The following is a 21,658-nucleotide window of genomic DNA, read 5'->3' as shown; positions in this document are numbered from 1 at the left end:
CTCAGAATTCCTTGAACCACCCTCTACAAATTGAAGCTTTTGATGAGGTGACAGTGGCTCCTCCAAGCCCATCGTGTCCACTAAAAATGAGACATTTTAATATGCAAAAAGACCCTTTCAAGTATACTTTATTGTGTACTGGTTTCTATGTGAAGGCCTTACATACTCAGAACATGGTTACAATTACTTTAAGTGGCTGTAGATGTGTCTAATTCTGATCCCTGATCAGTTATTCAGCATTTAAGAAGAAAGAAAAATGTGTCTCTTACATTATTTTGGCATCACTTCATAAGTTCTGTCAATACAATATCGGCAATATGAAGATCATTAGCGTTTACATTTTCCCCAGGAGCCAGACGGCGTGACCAGCGATGCCCCCAAGACAAGGGATGTTTGACCATCTGATAGCGGCACAGAGACAGAAAAAATGGAGAAGCCACAAAAACAGAGAGGTAGGCACGGTAAGAATCCCGAACACAAGCTGTGTGCTGTTGAAGCCTGACCTGAACCCCGCCGAGGCCAAGAGGACTAATTGTTAATTAAGCCAGGCTGATGAAAAAGAGCTCAAGTGTAAATGAATGTGTCAGTCTGGAGGAGCACTCAGACACACCTTTTACCCCCACAAAGGAAAATCAGCATTATTTTAAACCTGACAGTGCACTCCAGCAGTTCAGAGCGGCTGGTTATTATTCACGGTGAAATTAAAGTTCCGATGTTGTTGGTGAAAAAGGAGAGCGGGAGACAAAAATGAAAGGGAAAAAAACAAAAAGGAGGAGGAGGAAGATTAGGTATAAATCATGGGAGACAGTGGATAAGTCCTTCTGGTGGAAGCGAGTATGTCACTGTGTTGAGGTGGTGAAATAAATTGTACCTTGGGGCAAAAGGTTGGACAGAGGGAGGGATATGACAGGATATCACTGACTTTTTGAAGTAGAATAAAAAATGACCACAGCCCCTTTTATTAACAAAATCCTCCCAGACTTTTCTGATGTTCAGCTGTCTAACAATGACTTAATCGCTGTATCTACAGTATCTAGCCTTTGCCTGCTCCCGTGGCCTGGGGACAGGACTTGGGCAGGTTTAAGGCAATGTCCCTGAGACTGTCTCTCTCCTCCCTGATCTCCTGCAGGTCCTGTTCAATGAGGGTCATCCGGCTCTTTTGCTCCTTCGCGGCCGAGTGCAGCTTCTGGATTTTCACGCCCAGCGTCGGGCTCTCGACGCTCGAGCGAAGCACGCTCAGACGGCGGGCTGTCTCGTTCAAGATCCGGTCAAACCTCTCCAGCGGCACGTTCCCATCTGGTCCAGACATGCAAGAGAGAGGACAGATGGAAGAAGACCACAGACGGAGGCGTCTTTTTGTTTTGTGGATCGTCACATGTTCGGAAACGTCCTACACGAGTGATTCAAATGGACGATCAGCCTCATTACCGTGATTTGGTCACTATCCTCAGAGGCATGTCAACATGCTGACCAGATTCCTGCCTTTTTGGTTCATTCTACAATTTGTAAAATACTTCACACAGGAAATGGGTTTGAATTAACAGTGTCAGAAATGCACAGCTGAATTACTTTAACAAAGTGAAATTTACCCACAAAGAAAATACGACTGGGCTCAATGAGCAGCGGTGATTCCGCCTTTACCGAGGGGATAAAAATCTGGGAAATATTTCCATGTTAAATGAGGTATGAAAAGGCACAGAGCTCTTTAGTGATCTGACATTTAAGCAATGAAGATTTATGAGTTTTATAGATATGGAAGGCTAAAAAGTAGCCACAGTGAAAAATCCCCTGTAAGAGAAGTGACTTACCAATCTTGCTGATTAGCTCGGTTAGCGTAACAGAATAGGCCTTTAGCTGGAGCTTGGCTGCTTCCATGTCTTTCTTCACTCTGGTCAGGGACAACTCGGGCTGGAAGAAGGAAGACATGCTCTAGAAACAGTCTTTTTAAGCTGCGCACAGGAAGCACAGATCAATATGCATAGATTCTGCTGTTCAAATGTGTATATATCTGTGTTAGGTACCTCTGAGGTGATGTGGGAGTTTGCTGTGTTGGTCAGAATCTCCTGCTCAGCCAGCTGTTGTAAAGCAGAATCTATATCGGACCTAAGGTGCGCAGACGCAGTCCTGGTGTGCTTGGCCTGGGTCAGAATGGCTTTGGATTCCTGCACGTAAAGAAAGGAGGAAAAATAGAACCAAGGACAGACCAAAGATAACAGATGATTAAAGATATTTTCCTTATTTACACAGTTTGCAGCCGTGTTAACAGCTCTGTGAGGCTGGAGCATGCAAATATGCTCACAGCATGCTGATGTTTACTATGCTCACCATCTTAGTTTAGCATGTTAGCATGCTAACATTTGCTAATTAGCAGCTGATGGGAATGTCATTAGTTTAACAGGTACTGGGTTATAAAGCAAAGTTACAAATTTAACCTGATGAAGGCGCTATATGAAAAGATGAGGGCTCATCAAAGTTAAGTTATTACAGTTCATCCCGAGGAGGAACAGGAACATCTGTACCGAATTTTGCTTCTTGAGACATTTCACACCAAACTGCACCACACACACCTTTGCCACAGCATGAGCTGCCTGCTCTGCCTCCCTCGTGGTGTTGCTGGACAGGCTGGAGTTTTCCAGAGCTGGTTTTAGCATCTTCTCGATCTGTGAGACCCTTTTCCTGACGTCAGCTAGAACCTTGTCCTCCAGGGGTCTTCCCTTCTTCATTGCAGCCAGTGTCTGCGCCTGCCGACGGGGCCAGTCCCTCGCCATGTCTGAGCGGGGATTGGGAAGGAGGCGGGTATTCGGATTAAAGGCCTTGAAAACTTAAAAGCAACAACTGTAAAGCCTGATTGGTGTGTGGATGTATGTGATGCTACAGCTTCCCATCACATCAACCCAGTGAGAAGAACAATAACCAAAACTGGTTGAACTCTGGAACTGTTTTGAGTTCATGTTGGACGCTGTCATTCATAGTAAAACGCTTCTAAAGAAAATAGGTTTTCATCGCCTTTAAGATGGATTCAAGGTTGTGTTGAATTAAAAAAGTTCTTCTGTTCTTCTTCACTGAATTAATAGAAGTCTGGGGAGACATAATGACTTAAGATTCAGCCAACATGTCATTCATGAAGCCGAAGCTGTGAAAATCCTCAAAACATTCCACTTCATTACATTTTTGATGTAAGCCGCTGCTGCATTCAATATATGCCAAGTAGGTCAGACCATTACAATGATGATGACATATTTATTATAGAAATACTTCAGGCTGTAGCTCTTATGTTTGTTTTCACCGTCAGTGCTTGACATTTCAGTTCGAGTAGAATAATTCAGTTGGACATTCAACAAAAACAATAATACAAGACAGTCGGTGAGAGACAGAAACGAGTCAGAAAGAGACTCACGCTCCAGATTTCTGTGCAGAGCGATGGCTTCTGATTCCACCTCTTTCCCGGCAACCACGGACGACAAAGCCACGGCCTTTGCCCCTTGAGCGCGAGTTTGCAGCTTGAAAAAGAGACAATATAGTAAAACATGACCTCAGCGGAGACAACAGGTATCAGCAAGAAATGGTCAATTAAAAGAGTTTATGGTCATGCTAGCAGCTCTGTGATGCTTTAAACTAAATGCTAACATCAGCATGCTAACATGCGCATAATATTAAGGCTAACATGATGTTAGCATCACCACACACTGCATGGTACAGCATGTCGATGTTGATGCTATAATGTTTACCATGTGGACCATCTCCGTTTAGTGCATTAGCATGCTAGGTAATTAGCAATGAGCACAAAGCTAATGCTAATGGGTGATGGAAAGCTGATGGATCGCCACATGTTTCACAGTTCTTCCTGAAGGGAGCGTGATTGTATGGATCGAATATCATCCATCCAGCCAGCAGTTGTTGAGACATTTCATTCAACAACATCAATGGTGGCACTGGAGGAAATGTCAGGATTCATCCTCTGGGTATACGATTTCGTGGTTGAGATGTTTCAGTCTGGAACAAAGTGGTGAACTGAATGACAGACTGCTAGCATGGCTACATGCATAAAGCCACGTGCTGCAGCAAATGTAGTCACCTCACTGACTGCGTCGACCATCTCCAGTTTCTTGTTGGCAGTCTGGTGCAGAGGCTCCATCTCCTCTCTGATCTTACTGATGACATTATCTTTGGTCTGAATTTGCCGGTCCAGCTCTTCTGTCTGTTTTAGCAGGTCCTCGCCCCACTAAACAGGAAGCAGAAACACGCAAATTTAATGCTTTCATCACAGCCCTTCCTCTCTCACCTGTGGAAAGAGATTCTGCCTTTCTGCAGCCTTTTGCACAGGCCACATTAGCCTATTTCTGTGCCATTTCACAGTGTTTTGTCTGCTCATCACCCTCCTCTGGAACAACATGTACCCCCATGATCTGCAGATCCTGCCAGAATCTTCTCTCCTGTGCCTACACAGTGTCCCCCTCTGCTTGCCAAACATTAAATTGAGAAACTGCCCACTCCTCAAAAACTGAGAGATACTTAAATGAGCCTAGTTAAATGAGCTGGAATGCTTTCTTATGCATGTGTAGCTATTACACCAGCTCTAACTAGACTAAATGATTCACTCATGGGTCCATAATGTAATGTAATAATGCTTGAAATTCCATTTGTAGCCTGCAGGTGCTGTGTAAACTGACCTCTGCTGTGCGGTTGGTTGGATGTGTTTGGTTGAGCCGTGTTTGGTGAGGCACCGGCGATGGGCTGGCGTCTGTCAGAGCCAGCTGATGTAAGGATGATGTGATGTTACTCAAGGCGAGCTTTAAGCCAGCAGCTTCCTCCTCCAGGGTCAGCTGTTTGGCTACAGTGTCGTTCACCTGCGCTGTCAGGTTTTCTTTCTGCTGCTGCATTTGTGTGATTCTGAGATTAAAGAGGTGGAGACAGAAAGCAGACGGCATGCTGTACTGTGATGAAAAAAAACAAAACAAAACTATTTCAATTCATGCCATGATGCTCATTTGACTGGTTTGCGTTAAAATAATGATGAGATACTAAGCTGCAGACTCATTAAAGCCTCACATATAATCCACATCCTTCAGCGCGCTCGGTTTCGTATCTTATTTGAAAGTGATCATGCTCTGTCATCTTGAAATCCATATAAATCTGTGAACAAGACAATGCATCTTCTTCTAAGAGGAGTAAAGAGAAGGCGACACTGTGCACAGAAAGCACGATGAATGCAGGAGAGGTGCTAGACAGCGTAGTGGATGTTAAAGTGCCATTTTTATCACCTACTCAGCTGTAATGATCTCCAATCTGTTTTGCCTCAACAGAGCAGAAACACAAAAAATCAGTGTGTGCGTCACTTCTGTGTTCACTAAAAAGAATTTCACAATAATTAACTTCACAGGTTGGGTGGACCACTGGGACACTGGAAGACGCTGTAAGTGCCTTTTAAAACGGACCATATGATAAAGGTCTGCCTGAATAAAGGCGCCTGCTCGGTCCGGCTTTTTTAAGTTGTTTGAGTTAAAAGTAGCAGCAGAACACTGTAAAAAATACTCTATTACAAATAGAAGAAGTAAAAGTGCGGAAAAATGGGCTCTGTGACTGATATACTCTATAATTAGATGTAGTATTTTACTGCTGCAGCTGGTTGAGCTTATATACAATCAGGTAGTCAAGTCCAGAGGTTCCCAACCAAAGGGTCCAGCCCCCACTGGAGGGTCACAGGATGAATTCAGAGGGTCATGAGATGATTGATGGGGTGGGGAAGAGGTTTTCTCAGGCTCTGAACAGAAGCCCTTCGTGAAGTTTACAGGGAAAAATCACTCTGTTAACTCAGAAAGGAGCCTCAACCACACACTCCTTCTATGTAAGCCGCAGTGTAAAAGTGTTGAAATCACTTGCAAACAAACTGCGTTTACTGACAAAAAAGTGTTTTACGTGTTGGAATATTTTGATTTTAATTTTTTGGGCAGGAGGGGAGGTATGCTGTACACATTACAAAGCCCCTTGAGGCCACTGTATGATTTATGATAATGGGCTATATGAATAAAACTGACTTGACTGAATGCGGGCCTATTGACAGCGACAGGGTGAATTCTTTTGTCATTTTTCTGATTGAATAGCTGTCCTGCCAATAAAGTGGATCAGATCTGCTTAAGTCACTAACATAGGGAAATATGTACGGGAAATGCAATTTTATGCTGCCCATCTGTGCATAAACCGCTCGCTTCACACCCTATAAAATGACACACACACACACACTCGTATCGGCACGCAGACACACACAGTCGTACGGCACTGCTCCAAAGATTAACACAACTCTCCTGAACCAAGCTGACTACTGTTAGAAGGGGGTAATCAATTTTGAGTTGCTCGCTTCTTGCTCTCATCATGGCCACCGGAGGGCTTTTTGCATCATTCTGTCTAGCATTCAGGATAATCCTCAGAGCAATCACACGCTAGGAGATGCAGCGAGCGTGCGGCAAATCCAAGAAAGCAATAGGCTTACAGTGGAGAGAAGCTGTCCCCCTGTGGCTAAATGTCTTACTCCTGAACTCCAATGTGCTTTAAAAGGCCTCGGCGAAGAAGAGGACCTTGAGCTGTAATACAGGGATAGGTGCAGTTTGTTAGAAATATACTGCGAAAGCGCAATAATCCACGGAGTCGAGCAGCTTATTGGGATTTCGCAATACAAGATGCTTTATGTGAATGGGAGACATTTTTCCTGCTTGTGCTTGTCGGCGTGGGCGTGTGTTTGGATTCGTTGTTGTGCTCACCGCTCCGTTAGGTTTCTGATGTACTCCTCTGTGGAGTTGTCCTGCAGTAGATCCATCAGGAGAGCCAAGGTCTGCTTTGAGGCTCGTACCGCCCTGCTGGCTACGGCCTCAATGCGGTCTGCCGTTTCCTCGTGACTACGAGGGTGGGGGGAGAAGGGAAGACAAAGCGAAAGCAGGGGGGGAAATGAGAGTGAGTAACATGGAATAACAGACCGCTACAACTGCCCGAGGAGAGATGAAATGGATTTCAGCGTCGATGACTTCCCCCTCGCTGGCTCTCTGGTCCACATTTCTGTGCCTACCACGTAACAGTGCTGCATACTCTGCCCAGCAGAGAGCATCGATTCACAGCGGACTAACGGCAAAGTAAGTGAGAAGCTAAAAGAAAGAGCCAGAGATGAAGTCACACACGTGACCTCGCTTACCTTTTCATCAGGACCTGCGTGTCATTGACCATCATGTTCCACTTGTTCGGTCCTGACCCCACCTCAAAAGGAATGATCTACGACAAAGGCAGACATAGCTTCAAAGTGCTTTGACATGTGTAATTAGATCATGTGATCTCGAGCCTGGCGAGGTTTCCTTTCAGACCCGGCGCTGTTTGCACGCAGAATCCCGGATGAAAAGCCATCACCAAAATCTGGTTGCAGGTCAGGAACCTGCCTCCACATAATGGTTTGGGGTTTGCTTTAATTTAGCAAATAATGAAACTCTTGTGATGAACTTAATATTCAGAAGAAGTCAAAGCGGCGGCATATGGAAAAGCCTCCCTCAAAATAAATCCCCTGAAGTTCTGTCCTGATAAATATAATGCGCATCCAGTCAAATGCAGAATCCTTCCCCGAGTGACATTTAATTTGAGAAAATGCAAATAAAATGGGAAAACTTAATCAACAATTGACACTCCAGCATTTTTGTTCTTCATTTTGGGGGGCCGCTCTGCTTATTAATATGAAATTAAATTGCTGCTGCTTCAGGCTTACCCAAGTGATAAGGTTCTACGGAGGTACAGTGTGCTGCGCTGGCACAGACACATAATCAGAAATAGGGAGCTATATATTGGCAAAACTAGCTCTCACATCTCCCCGAACCTAAATAACACAGCAGCGGTATCCATAATAGATCCCTGCAAGCGTCACGGAGAGACGGTGAGGAGCCTGGCGGTGGGTGAAGAACAAGTTGTTAATTTTAGCGTCCATCAAACGTTCTTTGGATTTTCCTTAGGAGGCATGAATTTGCTGCTCAGAGGGAGGAAGGTGGTGGAGGTGTGAGGGGCGGAGGGGGGGGGGGGGGGGGGTGAGAAATATCGTTTGGCTTTGGGGATCTTTGTGGATATATACAGAGGAGCTCCACCAAGAGCTGTAAACTGCAGCATCTCAACGTACGGACAAGAAATCAATTGCTTTGCAAACAATATCAAAGTGCTTGTGGACTGGGCGAAAGCTTCCGAGAACAATTTATGCCACGAAAAACCTGGAATATATGGCAGCTGTACGGGACATTAACACAGTGTTGAAGGGGCAGCGTGTTCGAGTGGCCTACCATGACGTCCAGGTCCGCTGTGGCCTGCTTCAGCTGTCTCTGAGACGCTCTGATCATGAAAATGGTCTGAGTGAAGGTTTGACACACACCCCTGCTCCCTTCATCCTTCTGGCTCTCCTTCCTCTCTTCCTCTGTCATGCTGATGGTGCAGTTGAAAGCAGATGTAATGCCATGCAGCTGGGCTAAGAGTCTGCCTGTCGAAGCTTCCAGCGAGGAAAACTGTTTGATGAAGGCCTCGCGTGCTTCTGGAGGAACAATGAGGACAAAGCAAAGGAAGCCACAGTGACTCCTACACGGATTATTTCATCAAGAATATTATTCTTCCAAGTCTTTGTGGCTGGAGAGCTATATTTTAACACATTCCTCTCAGAATTCAGACTCTCATCCCTCCTGTCGCTCTGTTTGTAGTCAGACTAACCAAATCCACACACAAATCTGTCCAGATGTTATCACTTTAGTCATGGCCTCACTCTGTATTCTGCGGCGTCTCAAGTCTAACTGGCTACATAACCAGTCTGGAGCACAATTAGCACAATACGTCTGGATGTTTGTTGCTTCACTTTGCTTGTCTCTTTGTCTTTGCGTCTTCTAAAACGAGAGATAACAAGTGTGTGTGTGTGCGCGCCCCAGTGTGTGCTTATTCTGCCTCTGTGTGCCAACACAGTGAGTCTGTCGCTCCCACATACTCATTAAATTATTATTGGGCCACCCATGTCTTAAAGTGCACGGCTGGTAGCTCTCTGTGTGTGTGTGTGTGTACAAGTATGTGGGTGTTGGGAGGGGGATTGTTAGACAACTGTTATCGTGATTGCAACTATAATCATAATAAACCAGGGATTAGAGATGCACCGCCTGTCATATAAATAGGGATTAAGTTGGTCACACGGCGCCTTGTTCTATATTGTTATGATTTGTCTCCATTTGGCCTGTGCAGCTGAGCCTGTAAGCCCCCCCCCCCCCCCCCAAAGATAATGAGGATATATCAGCATTGTGTTAAAGTAATTGGGAGAGGTTTGTATTGTTGCCTGCTTCCTGATTTAATCGCTTTGTTGTGTTGTATCTGTAACAGTGTCACACCGAGGAGGCACAGACAGAGCAGCGGCCCATTTGCAGAACGCCGGGGGAGGTTTCATGTCCAAATTCTTAGCCATGCTTGCTAGTCTTGTATGCACTGATACGGCATGTTATCGTCTCACAGCCAAAATGTGACACAATAGTTAGAGTGGCACGCGGGCGAGCTTCACATTCCACAAAGGCTGCCGAGCGTCTCTTACGAGACCATGCAGGACACATTAAAAAGAGTGACAGCCCGAGTGGAATCATCTTGGCTTCTGGCTGCTGTTACCTTGGAAGGCCAGAAAATCCTCCAGAGCATTGGGTAGAGTGTCCTCCCTCTGGTGCTCATGCTCGTAAAGCCTGGCCATGTGATACTTCAGCAGGTGGTGCTGCTTCCCAGATCTACCTCGGCAATCAAAGTGAGCCAGGAGCTTCTCCAAATCCTGCAGGCGAGTCCTCAGCTTTTCTGCCTGTAATGGCACCGAGATTTATCACTGACGGCGTCAATGAGGATACAGATTTTGCAAGGAAAAAAAAAAAACTACACAGGGCTGCGACAACAAACACCGCAGCAACAGATCTATCCATCTAGATCTGTATTTATTTATTCAGACACAGAGATTGAGACAGGACTCTGGCTCTTGGTGCACCGTAACATCAAAATGTAGTATTTCAACAAAAGCAATGAATAAATGAATATCAACAACAGGATCAGGATCAAATACGGTTTTCATATCCGCATCCACTCACACTATTCTGTGCGTAGCGTGTGGCTAAAGAAAGCATTTCAGGAGATAACAAGATTAGATTTCTCAGAAAATGGAAGCCCGAGTCTGTGCATGGAATGAGGGGGCTGTGATTGGCACCAATTTGTTGACCCTGGGAGTTAAATGCCCTATGAAAAGAGCGCGCAATCGCGCTGCGATTACACCTCTTTCTCACACCGGGAAGCGCGTTACACGTGTTGCACATGTGTCGTCACACATGTTCTCCTTGTGCTAGTGAGCCCCCGAGGCGTTAATGAGCTCACTTGTTCAGTCCAGTCCTTTTAACACCAGGTTTAACATGTTACTTATGATGTGTTCCTCTGCAGCCATTTCAGCCTTGCCTTTGAAACAGTACCATATATCTTTCTCATTATTTCATCCCATTCTCCCTTTCGCTGTTTCCCAGTTTCTTTTTAATATCTTTCTTGATCATCGATCACACATCTCTGTCTTTTTCAACCGTCCTCTCTTTGTGCTTGTTAGTCTTTTCCTTTCCTGCGTGTGAGCCGGAGGAAAATGTGAGCAGAAAGACAGAGAGCGGGAGAGGCAGAGAGGGAGAGCTGGGGTAGACTGAGGATAGGGAGAGTAATTGCAGGTGTTCAGAGCAGACAAGGCTTGGGATGTTCGCTGAATTGCTAACACCATGGAAATTACAGCATGCATTCACACAGCTACAAGCCGGTCCGGAGAGAACACAGAGCCACTTTAGCCGGAACAAGGACACGTTCAGAGAAAAGACAGAACATGTCAGCGGTATTGGATTGGCCACAGAAGCCAAACCCAGGGACGCGGCACCTTAGCATACAGACGTGGGCTTCAACAAATCTAAAGGGACAGAAAGTAGCAGCACAGGAGATCATTAGGGCAAATGTCTCTTTCTGTTTCACTGCACATCTACTGTTTACTTGCAATCTACAAATACAAAAGAGCCATATGGCTGTCATGAGGGTCCACAAAGGCGGGATGTGCTGGGGGACTGTGCTATTTCAAGAACAAATTGCACCTTGTATAATAGCGGGAGCCGAGGCTCGATCGCCGTGGAAAGAATTTTTATGAATAGGTGCAGAAAGATATGTGCAGCAGACGCGCAGTAATGAATATGAAAAGACAATAAAGAGTATGAGGAGTGAAAGCAGGGGCACGCGAGCGCGTTCACTCAGGAAGCGATCTGAGACTACTGACACCAACTTGAATGCAGCATTTTGTAAAGTGCTGCACTTTTCTCCCATTTCATCTGAGGGAACTGCTGCATTTTCACTCTATCAGACAGCTGCAGTTAATTGTGCCTTTGCATATGAAGGCTTCACATGCAAAAGCGTCAGTGCTGAAGCTAATGAATCGATTAGTTGATCGACAGAAAATCGATTGATTTATTCACCGGTTCTCAAATGTGACGATTGGCTGCTCCCCCCTGTTTCATACCACTGTACTTTTCATATGTTTTGGTTTTAAACCTGCAGCTCTGCAACCTTTCAATCAGCATTTTTCAGTATTTTGTGGCATTTTATGAACCACACATTTATTAAAATAGATTCTGATCACATAGTTTTTAAAATCGACAGAAGAATCGACGGTGGAACTAATAATTTAGCTGCAGCCCTAAAATACACGAAAGCTCGAAATAAGATGCATTTCTATATTTTAATGCTTCTCAATTATGTAGCACGCAGACAGCGAGAGCACCTCCTGTAACACCACTCACATCCTAATGCAGCTGGAATCTGGAATCTGATGCAACTTTGTACATTTACTGCACTACATTTAAGTGGCAAATACTTTATTTTTCACTCTTCTACATTTGTCTGACACCTTTAGTTACTAGTTACTTTGCAGATTTTCTTTTTCCATCCCCTTTCTGTCTGTTTCTGATATGGATTGGGAGATTCTCCCGCTTCTTAAATGTAAAAAGCCTCTTGGATTAGCTGAAAAATAGATTGTCAGCTAATGAAAAGTCGACTTTTTAGAAACATGTGGTTGTCACAGGAAGCAATGCTACAAACATATGATGATCTTATAGAATATGATGCATTTCTGTGGATTAAACCAGCCAACAGTGTATAAGGTGTTTAAAATGGTCTCAACCATGAAGAGCTACAGCGGTAAAATGCAACATACACATTAAAGCTGCAGTAATATTAATCCAAAAACATCATATATAACAATAAAACACTGACAGGGACCATTTTTCTGCAGAATGAGCACTTGTACTTTTAATTCTTTAAGCAAACTTTACCTAACCCTTTTCTTTACTGTTTTCTCTGTGTGTGAGACACAAAACCGACCATCCTGGTTAACTGTGGAGGATAAATTCAAATCGAGCCTTCTGTTATTCACTCGAACAGTCACATGGAATAACACACTACACTTCTCCTGTGCATTTTCAGCCTCTTTCAGCATATTGTTTTGATCTTCTGGCCCACAACTTGCTTTGGATCCGTCTAACCAAGATCACAGCGCCGTTTCTAGGTGCATCGGGTGGCTGTTTTCAGCTAAAGCTCTTAAAAACCTGACTGTAAGCTACATGCCCAGCACCAAACGGCATATAGACAAAGCTAGTGGCTAAGCTAGTGGACCAGCCAGATATTTCCCTCTGGAGTTACTGTAGCAGCAGTTAGCCTCTACCAAGAGAAATGTGACTCTGGGTGACTTCTCGGCTGTCTCGCTAACATTATTGCTACATTGACACATCACACCTTGGTGAAAGTTAAAGGGTGTGTCTGCAGTTTCACTGTGAGGACAGCCCAGGGCTAACACTAAGCTAGCTGTCACTGCAGTAAATACCCCCAAACCAGTCTCCTTTCTTTCTTCATTCTTCACTTCTTGAACACAGAAAATGTGGTCTGTAGGTGTGGAGGCTTTGGGGACGTTAAGCTGCACCTATGATGAAGCTAAGCTAAGTAATGTAGCGTATTATTTTTGCCTTGGACAAGTTTCTTTTTCATTTTTTAAGTCACTCGCCCACAGCTGTGCGGATGTGCCGAATGTGTGAACAGGCAACAGTTTGTCATATCAGCTTAAATGATGATATTTGTGTCCCCCAAAAAAATCCCTCATGATGGCGGTTCTCACACAAACACACACACAGTCACAAACAACCATAAACTCACCTGTTTCTTGACAAGGCCATAGCAAATGGGGCATTCCTCACACTGGTGTGTGGCTCTGTCGTGGAAATAGTTCAGCTCACATTTGTCACACTTATAACCCACGAAGCCCTGGCGACAGTGGCAGGTACCGTTACTGTGACACTGCATGGACACGGACCCCATCGGGTCACAGTTACAGGCTGGGAGAGGACAGGATGGGACCGCGAGAGGACGAGAGGAGAGCAGCAGGGGAGCGGAGGTAAACATTTGAAGTTAGAAATGCCTTCATGTGTGATGTGTGTCAGAGATTTATTAGAGGATTAGAGGATGGTACACAGTGCACTTGCGAAGCCTGAAGTAAAGTCCTGTACCTCTGCAGCCTCGTGACGAGAATCCAAAGAAGCCCACACGGCAAGACTCACACAGTCTCCCCTCCACTCCTGCACGACACACACACTGCCCTGTGATTGGATGACACGTGGTGGACGACGAGCCAATCGGACTGCACCTGCACCTGAGGAGGGCAGGAGTGACGGATTCAGTTTGTAAGCTCAGTGATGGTATCTGTTCAACAAATCCACCCAGAATTTCACAGGCGGTGTCTGTACCTCTCACATCCTACACCTGGCTGGAGGTTGAAGAAGCCAGCTTCACAGTAGCTGCAGTCCCGTCCGGTCACGTGACTGAGGCACTGACAATGTCCTGTCTGAGGATGGCATTCGTTTACATGGCCAGAGGTTCCGGCAGGGTTGCAGCTGCACGCTAGAGGAAGCAAATAAAACAATTTCATTATTAAAACAGTGATAGTATTACATTGTTAGCGGCTCAGATCGTGGCAATGCATCATGTTCGTGTGCAGGATTTTTTTTATTGATTTGATCCCAGAGCGCTTGAGGGAAAAGCGGAAGGAAATGACAGACGCCACGACGGAGACTCGTGCATCTTTTTCTGACACTGTTCTGTGCAGAAGTTCGACCCGGGGCTTGAAGAACACATCACAGCTGTTACTCTTCAGGTCTCTGACTTATTTCACTGTTTCATTCACTCAGACCTTTTTTAATTCTCCCAAACCAAACACTCTCTTATTCATCCTTTTTTTTCTGACTCACAGCCATTTGTTCGCCCCCTTTTTCAGCTTTTGCCTTTCATGACTCAAGAGTGCTGCACCTGTCGAACTGGAACCCCTGAGTTAATCAGCCAAGTCCATTTGGATGCACTATTTTCTTTGTCCCTTTAAAAGCTGAAACCAAGGCCATGCAGTCCTCTAAAGTAAGTAGTTTTATGATATCATGAAGTTGCGTGGGATCATGGGAGTTGTTGTCCTCATTGTTAAACGACCACAACTGCCAATGAAAATCTGTCTGACGTGACGAAGGCAAAACATCAAGGATGAGGTCATGCATTGAAGTTTAATCCAAGAGCTCAGAGAAACTTTCCGCCTCCAGCAGATGAAGGCGAGAACATCCAGGTGAAACAATCAGCAACGTCTTTTGAGTAGAGTTATATTAAATGAACTGACCAACGTTACATCAGAGTCTCTCTTCAGTTACTCACGCTTGCACTTCTGGCCAGCTGTCTGGTTCAGGGCATCGCCATAAAAACCCCGCCGGCAGCGCTGGCAGTGGTCGCCCTCTGTGTCCCCCAGACATTTCAGACATCGCCCAGTGATGTGGTCACAGATCCCCACTGCGTTGAAGTCCACGTTGCCGTTGCAGTCGCATCTCACACACTGTCGAGCTGCCCCAGATTGTCCCAGGGGGTCACCATAGTAACCGTCTTCACACATCTGACAGCGCATCCCTACACGGGGGGGCGGGTGGGGGGGGGGGGTGAAAGAGGTGAGCAGGAATTAGATGGAGGACTGAGCTAGAACACGGTTGGCGTGTCAGCCCCGTGTCACCTCCGAGTCTGCTGTAATTAAATTAAAAACTCTCAGGTCGCAGCGTGCACTGACAGTCCCTGAAAACGAGCCGCTTTAAAGCCACAGCCTTTTCATTTTCAGGCCGTCTCGTAGAAATGTTCTCATCATTTTGTTCTCGACATAAGATAAGATAAACGTTATTGATCCCAAGGTGGGAAAATTCATTTGTTACAGCGGCTCGAGTCAAAAAGCAGAAGGAAAGACGTGAATCGAGTGATAAATCAAAGAGAAACAAGACAAAAGTAAAACAAACGCAAATATAGATAAGGATAACTGCACAGTATAGGTATGAATAATGTGCAATGTGTATACAACATAATGTACTGTAGTATGTATAACATCTGCGTGGTGGAAGAAAAAGGGTTTTCCATTGCTGGTGCTTCATCTCACCTGTCTGTCCTGTAGGGCAGTTGGTACAGACCACCTGTCCTGTCTCTGCAATTTGGGCACAGCTGGTACGGTCCGGGCAAGGGCAAGGCTGACAATCACCAGGCGTGCCAATCAAAGCGTTGCCATAGTAACCATCCAGGCAGTGCTCACAGGTCATCCCCGTGGTGAAGTCAGAGCACGCACACACACCTGAAACAAAGCGAGGAGAGAGACAATTATGCACTCCGGCGGCACACGCACACCTGCTTGTGTTCTCTCTGGGTTGGACACACTCAGACCACAGACGGTGATGTTTCCCCCATCGCCAGCAGAGTGCGCTGTGTCTCTGATCATGACTGCTGCCACTCCACACAAACGCTCCACTCCACAGCCCAATCCGCTAAGAAAACATTCCCCATAGCCCGCCGTGGAGAGCAGAAGACAACTAAATTCACCCTGGCTGTAATTGCTTTGGGAAATATAAGAGCCAAATGCAGTCTGAAAGACCTTCAAGAAGTAAAGCAATTCCCCCTCCAAGTGGGAGAGATTACCAATTCTATGATGTCCTTAAAACAAACTCTTGTTTCAAAAGCCTTGGAAAAACAACTCGCAGCCTTACACGACTTTAAAAGATTTGCTCACGTGCAACATGTGTTGATATACACGTACATACACCGAATCTCCGGTGAATTCTGCTCAGTTTCTCGAGCACATTTTCAGTCCTCGTTTCGAATCCAGCGAGCTGCGCTCATGCTGGATGACACGGCATGCTAATTAGAGATAATATCCACAGCAGTGAAGAAAGTGAGCGGTCTGCATGACTGTGAAGCAACCCTGTCTGCTGCTGCAGCACAGCAGACCTGCACCTCACAGGCTGACATGATGGGAAACAATGACAGTTCAACATAACACAATGAGGCCTTCTAACGTGCAGACAGACAAAAGCTTCAGAGGACCGCAAATTAGTAAGTGCCAACATTCTTGGAAAACCACAAAGAATAAAACTGCTAAGATGCTTACAAAGTTAAATTCATCATAAGATCGTAATGAGCAGACGTTCATTAAAGTTTAACCATCACTTATGCATTTCAAAATCTAACAAAATAACAGCTGCCTTTATTCTGCTGTGTGCAGCCGCGAGAAGATATTTAGCATTCCTGCTGCACAGCATGGCGCTCGGCTCTTAGTATTCACCGAGCGAGCGCATATCAGAGGAGTTACAATAATTTGAATCATTTTTTTTAAATTTTCAAAGTTTCTCAAACGGCTTCAGCCCGGGTTGATAACAATAATTGCGCTGATTTTCTAGAGAACACCAATAAGATCTCGATGCATGGCAAATAATCCACGGGCACTGCGATTTCACAGTCCTCATTAAAATTTCCCATCACTCCCTCATAGCCTACGGTGTGATTCAGCGAGGAGTTCTTTGCTGTGCATTTTTTAAATCAGCTCACACCACTGAATATTGGAGTAAAGAAATTCTTGCCTGGGGTCACTGCAACCAATGTCTCCCATCACTAAATAAAGCCCTGTTAACTTCAGACCTGTAAGTCAAGTATATGAGATAACGGCTGCAAAGCTAAATTGATCACATAGCCATTAGGGGGAACAATTATCCCGTTGCCTGATGAAGTGTAGACTTCTGGGTAAAAATCATTAGTTCTTTGGCGAGGTGAGGTGAATAATACATGACTTCCAAGCACGTAATGCCAGTCATTTAAACAGAGTATTTAGTAATAATGATTGTTCGTAGCTTAAAGAAGTGAATCTTTCTTGGATTTCACAAAGCATTACAATGACACTGATGGCGCGCAGTGCCAATCCCCAATGAGCCGTAGTGAATTTAATGGCAGCAGAAATGTGCTGACTTTACTGAGTGTGAAGATGACTGAGCGTGATATGAGGCAGTGGAGCCACCGAGGGCCTCCTCGACACTATTATCATTCCATCGGCTCCTCGGTAAAGCTAACGCCATGCATCACAAACTGTGGGCCTCTCGTCATGTGACGCTCCTGACCGCCATCACTTCATCGCGTACCCCCCCGGGATGATTTTATCAATGAATCAAGGAACGGTCATTCAGCCGTAATGAATCTGGATTTCTGTGAAGCTCCCCGCGGAGCCGCAACACTTTGAATCCTTTGACAAATCCACACAATCCTGCTCTTCTGCTCTCGCCCTCTCGTACTCCTCCCCTTTGAGCTATGGAGGACAGCACTTAAGTGCTCCGCTCCCCGCCTGAGCTCTTCTGTGATGTTTGTGCGTGGCAAAACAAGCAGCGTGGAGTGCGCCATCGCATCCACGCATCACACTCCGAAGAGCTCCTTTTCTACCAGCGCTCCTTCTACCTGCTCCTCATTGTACTCTCAGCAGAAATGCACACACATCCAGGACTAATGCACTTCATTAAGGAAGCCACTTGTGGAGAGCAGGAATACACTGGAATACATGGCTGTGTGACAGCTGCACAGCAAATGAATGAACAGCAAATGAACACCGCTGGCTTTGTCATCTACCTTTTTCCAAATCTCTTTCCCTCGGCGCGTTTGTGCTTGTGATTCTCATTCAGCGTTCCTCTCAAACAAAGTGCTACGAGGAGCCCTTCTAAAGATAGTGGTTATCATTGTTTGCAGTGGCTTGTAATAGCTTTAACACCAGATGGAGATAGAAAAGTGGGAGAGAAAATCCACGGAGAAATGGATTTAAAATAAGTATGTTTTCATTTAGGGGAAGATCAGAGTGCGCCTCTCTACTGTTATTACATTCTTGCCTCTGAAATCTGATTTATTTACTGACAAAATTGAGTTTCTGAAGATCACTGCATGTCATTCTCTGCCATCTTGGGAGGTCTCTCTCAAGGAGAAGGGCAGTGTGTGGGGTCTTGATGACGTGTGGCCAGAAATACAAGTAAAACAAGTCACATGAGTTCAAAGCAACATGTGGCTGCGTGAGGTATGTGAGTGTTTACGCTGCTTTTGGCTTCGTTTCACAGCAACAAATGCCTTTTAAGGGATGAAGAATTTGAAAACCGCTTTATTTGTCATTTCTGCTTCACATAAGCGCAGTATGGATGCGATGTCGAATACACAAGCTTTTCAAGACCTCCACATTTTCCAGGAGGCTCGTCTGCTCAGCCCAATGGAACGTTAAAAAGCTTCGGGGCAAGGAAATCTATTTACTAATGCATGTGAACACACTGTTTTAATGAAGGAGAGAGGGAAACCAAACAAAAAGAGAGACAGAGAGAGAAAATTTTGTCTGCTGCTCTGAGGCCTTGGGGGTAGAAATTGGGGTAAATGTGCTGCAGGACTGTTTGATGGTGATGCTGCTCTCTAATTTAACACAGACATGCTGCAAGCGCCTGCTGCTGCTGCAGATGTGGCTTGTCAGTGGGGTCTGAATGAGTAGACTGCTGCAGAGGAGGGGGGAGGACGCTGAAGGAAAGAGGAGGGACTGTATATTCTGTCCACCCCCATACATAATGTGCACAATACGGATGACTGGGGAAATATGTTTTGTCACACTGTGACTGTGGAAAATAAATGCATCAATTCTTGTTTTGTACAGACGCTGTCAGCTAAATTGCTGTGACCAAGGCCCCAGAGTATCGGGGATGGGAACTCTGGCGGCAGCGGCTGTAACTCACGCTGCTGGTCACCTCGTTGCTGTGGAGGAGCTGGACGAATGATTTACCGCGCATCAAGCGCCAATTCCCTCGTGAAATTGATGCAATAAGCTTCTAAATAATTGCTTGAATATCTTGTAACTTCATTCAGTTGTTCTAACAACAAGGGTGAGATTTTCTCTGGGACTTAAACAAGCAGTGGAGACAAAAGTGTGTTTTCTGTCACGTCGATAACAGCGTCCACCTCTTTAGTCCAGACTGACGTATCTGAACTTCTGTTAGTTGGATTGCATGAATTTGTCAGCAGACATTCATGATCCCCTGATTATGAATCCTTTGGTGATTTTCCATCTAGTGTAAAATGTTTCCAATTCTACGGTTTATAGCAGAATACCTGCAAATTAACAGCATTCCAGTCAGCATCAGATGCACAAATGTTAGCATGCTAACACGCTAAACTAAGCTGAAGAACATGGTAAACGTTAAACCTTTGTAGTTCTCTCTGTAAGACACAGTGTGTCGTTTAGTTCTAGAGGTTATCTTTTCACATCTGCTGCTTTTGCATTCATTGTGATGATGCACCAGGTTTGTTGTGCTAAGTTGTCCTTGTCTAAACTAATTTAATCAAGGGAAAGGTTGAAACCTTTTCAAACCAGCGATCTGACAGTGTGACTGGAAACCAAGGCTGGCAGACAGAGTGTGCGCATTGTTGATTTTTCTGTTTATTTCTGTGTAAAATAAATGCGCTGCTTGTGAGGAGATAAGTAAAGCGTGCTGAATGGGATCAGCAGGAGAAATTACATGGTAAGATTCATTCTAACTGACTACATCTGTCTTTTCTGCTCATTCTCAGTTCCTTTTCCCCCTCACTGTCGCTCCTCATATTCCATCATGCTGATACAGGCGAGGCATCTCAGGGCTTAGCCTGCAACAAATGCAGCCCACCAGAGAGATTAGGGGGCTGAATAAGCCAGCGCGAGAGCCAGCTTCACTCTCACTGTCAGTATGTCTGCCTAAACTTTCGCTCATAGATTTTTCTAACTAATGACCTTAGAGAGCTGAAGATGGCATTTAAGCAGGCATTTGGGAAATGCATGCCTTGGCTTCCTCTGTCTCATTCTAAAGTGGCCCATTGTTGCTAACACTGACTCACAGTATCCTCCATTTTAATCCAGCATTCTAATGAGAACAGCAACGTGCAGCATGTTTGGTAATTTCTTCTGCACCCTAATTGATGCAATGAGACAGGTACTCTGGGTGATGGCCTTTATGAGGCCAACTTGAATGTACTTTGCTGCAGGAGCTGCTGGTGGTCCGTTCCCCTTCCCGGACCGAGGCCAGAAAAAGCTTCAGTTTCCCAGCCTCCTCCGCCAGACTGCAGTGGGCGTGACATTTAGCGATGCAAAACCAGTGAGCATTATTCAAAAATTTGGCCCGGCACAAATGTCAAAGTGAGAAACAAGCATATGCTGTTATGAAAGAACAGAAAGGCCTTATTTATTCTGGGGTTTGCAGAGCAGATGCACATGCTGCATCCAGGTGGTCAGCAGAATGCAGCTAACTGTAACTGGCCTCCCGAGCAGCCACAAGATTATGGCTGGATCCAAAGGAAGTGGCGAAATCGTGGTTGAAGTTGATGCATTGGGCAAATGATCCCACAGCTGCGTGTCTGTGGATGCACGGGGGGCATCCACGGACAGATCCACTTTGATCCACATGGATTCACGTCTTCAAATCTTCAAATGCTTTCGTGCGCGTTACAAGAGCACACAAAGGGTTTTAAAGCAGAGGTATCATCACTTAAAGCCCACGCTCGATCATACACTTAGCGTAATGCTACTAGACCCTCCCAGCTTGGTAAACACCCCTGTCTTTCACACCCCGTGCCTCCAACAAAGACAGACTTTCTGTTAACAAGACTGAGTCAGAACCTTGTACATAGCTGGACAGTAGAGGGTCCATGTGCTCAATTGTGGCAAAATTAGTCAAGAGAAGAGTTTATAATGTGAATTCCTGGACTTTAAATGCTCATCTGCAATCTTCTGTTGTGCTCCCGGTAATATTTGTTCTTACAGTATATTGAAGCAGCATATGAAGTAACATGGTGAAGTTACAAAAATTATATATCTACATATAAATGCAGTTGCAAGAACAATACTTTCCATCCATATTTTAAATTGTTTGATGTGAAAAAACAGTCTGATGAAGGAAATGACACTCAGTAATAAGTGGCAGAGTTTATTAATAACTCAGTGTATTATAAAGTTTCTAAAAGCATAGGCATGACATGCAGTATGTGAAGTTTTTTCATTGGAACATGTGTATTGAAAGAATACATGATTTAACTGGTGTGGAACAATACATGCTGTAAAAAGTGGGATGATTAATAATGATGTAGGTCAATGACAGAGACTACAGATGATAAAGTCACACAGATCAGGAAGTTAGGTGTTCAGAGGTTCCTGTAGGAGCCAATGATAATCCACTTGTGAGGTGGAAGAACGGAAATGGAAGAAAAAAGCGGTAGAAAAACA

General features: G+C 45.0%; 1 protein-coding gene across 1 annotated transcript in view; it reads right to left on the bottom strand.

Moving 5' to 3' along the window:
* Nucleotides 1–208: 208 nt before the first annotated feature.
* Nucleotides 209–21,658, bottom strand: part of lamc3 (laminin, gamma 3) — a 99,216-nt gene continuing 77,766 nt past the window's right edge. Inside the window, exons 13-28 of the mRNA XM_070989767.1 lie at nt 15,518–15,706; nt 14,761–15,006; nt 13,815–13,968; nt 13,578–13,720; nt 13,228–13,406; nt 9,643–9,823; nt 8,298–8,542; nt 7,181–7,257; nt 6,756–6,890; nt 4,671–4,890; nt 4,076–4,222; nt 3,398–3,500; nt 2,568–2,770; nt 2,022–2,162; nt 1,809–1,908; nt 209–1,296 (exon numbers count right to left, since the gene is read on the bottom strand). Of these exons, the coding sequence (XP_070845868.1) occupies nt 1,034–1,296; nt 1,809–1,908; nt 2,022–2,162; nt 2,568–2,770; nt 3,398–3,500; nt 4,076–4,222; nt 4,671–4,890; nt 6,756–6,890; nt 7,181–7,257; nt 8,298–8,542; nt 9,643–9,823; nt 13,228–13,406; nt 13,578–13,720; nt 13,815–13,968; nt 14,761–15,006; nt 15,518–15,706 (2,726 nt within the window). The 3' untranslated portion in view covers nt 209–1,033. The remainder of the gene's footprint in view (nt 1,297–1,808; nt 1,909–2,021; nt 2,163–2,567; nt 2,771–3,397; nt 3,501–4,075; nt 4,223–4,670; nt 4,891–6,755; nt 6,891–7,180; nt 7,258–8,297; nt 8,543–9,642; nt 9,824–13,227; nt 13,407–13,577; nt 13,721–13,814; nt 13,969–14,760; nt 15,007–15,517; nt 15,707–21,658) is intronic.

Source organism: Chaetodon trifascialis, chromosome 20 (assembly GCF_039877785.1).
Source record: "Chaetodon trifascialis isolate fChaTrf1 chromosome 20, fChaTrf1.hap1, whole genome shotgun sequence".
NCBI classification, from domain to species: domain Eukaryota; kingdom Metazoa; phylum Chordata; class Actinopteri; order Chaetodontiformes; family Chaetodontidae; genus Chaetodon; species Chaetodon trifascialis.
Note: the sequence above shows the minus strand (reverse complement) of the source record. Positions and strands in the feature narration are given on the sequence as shown.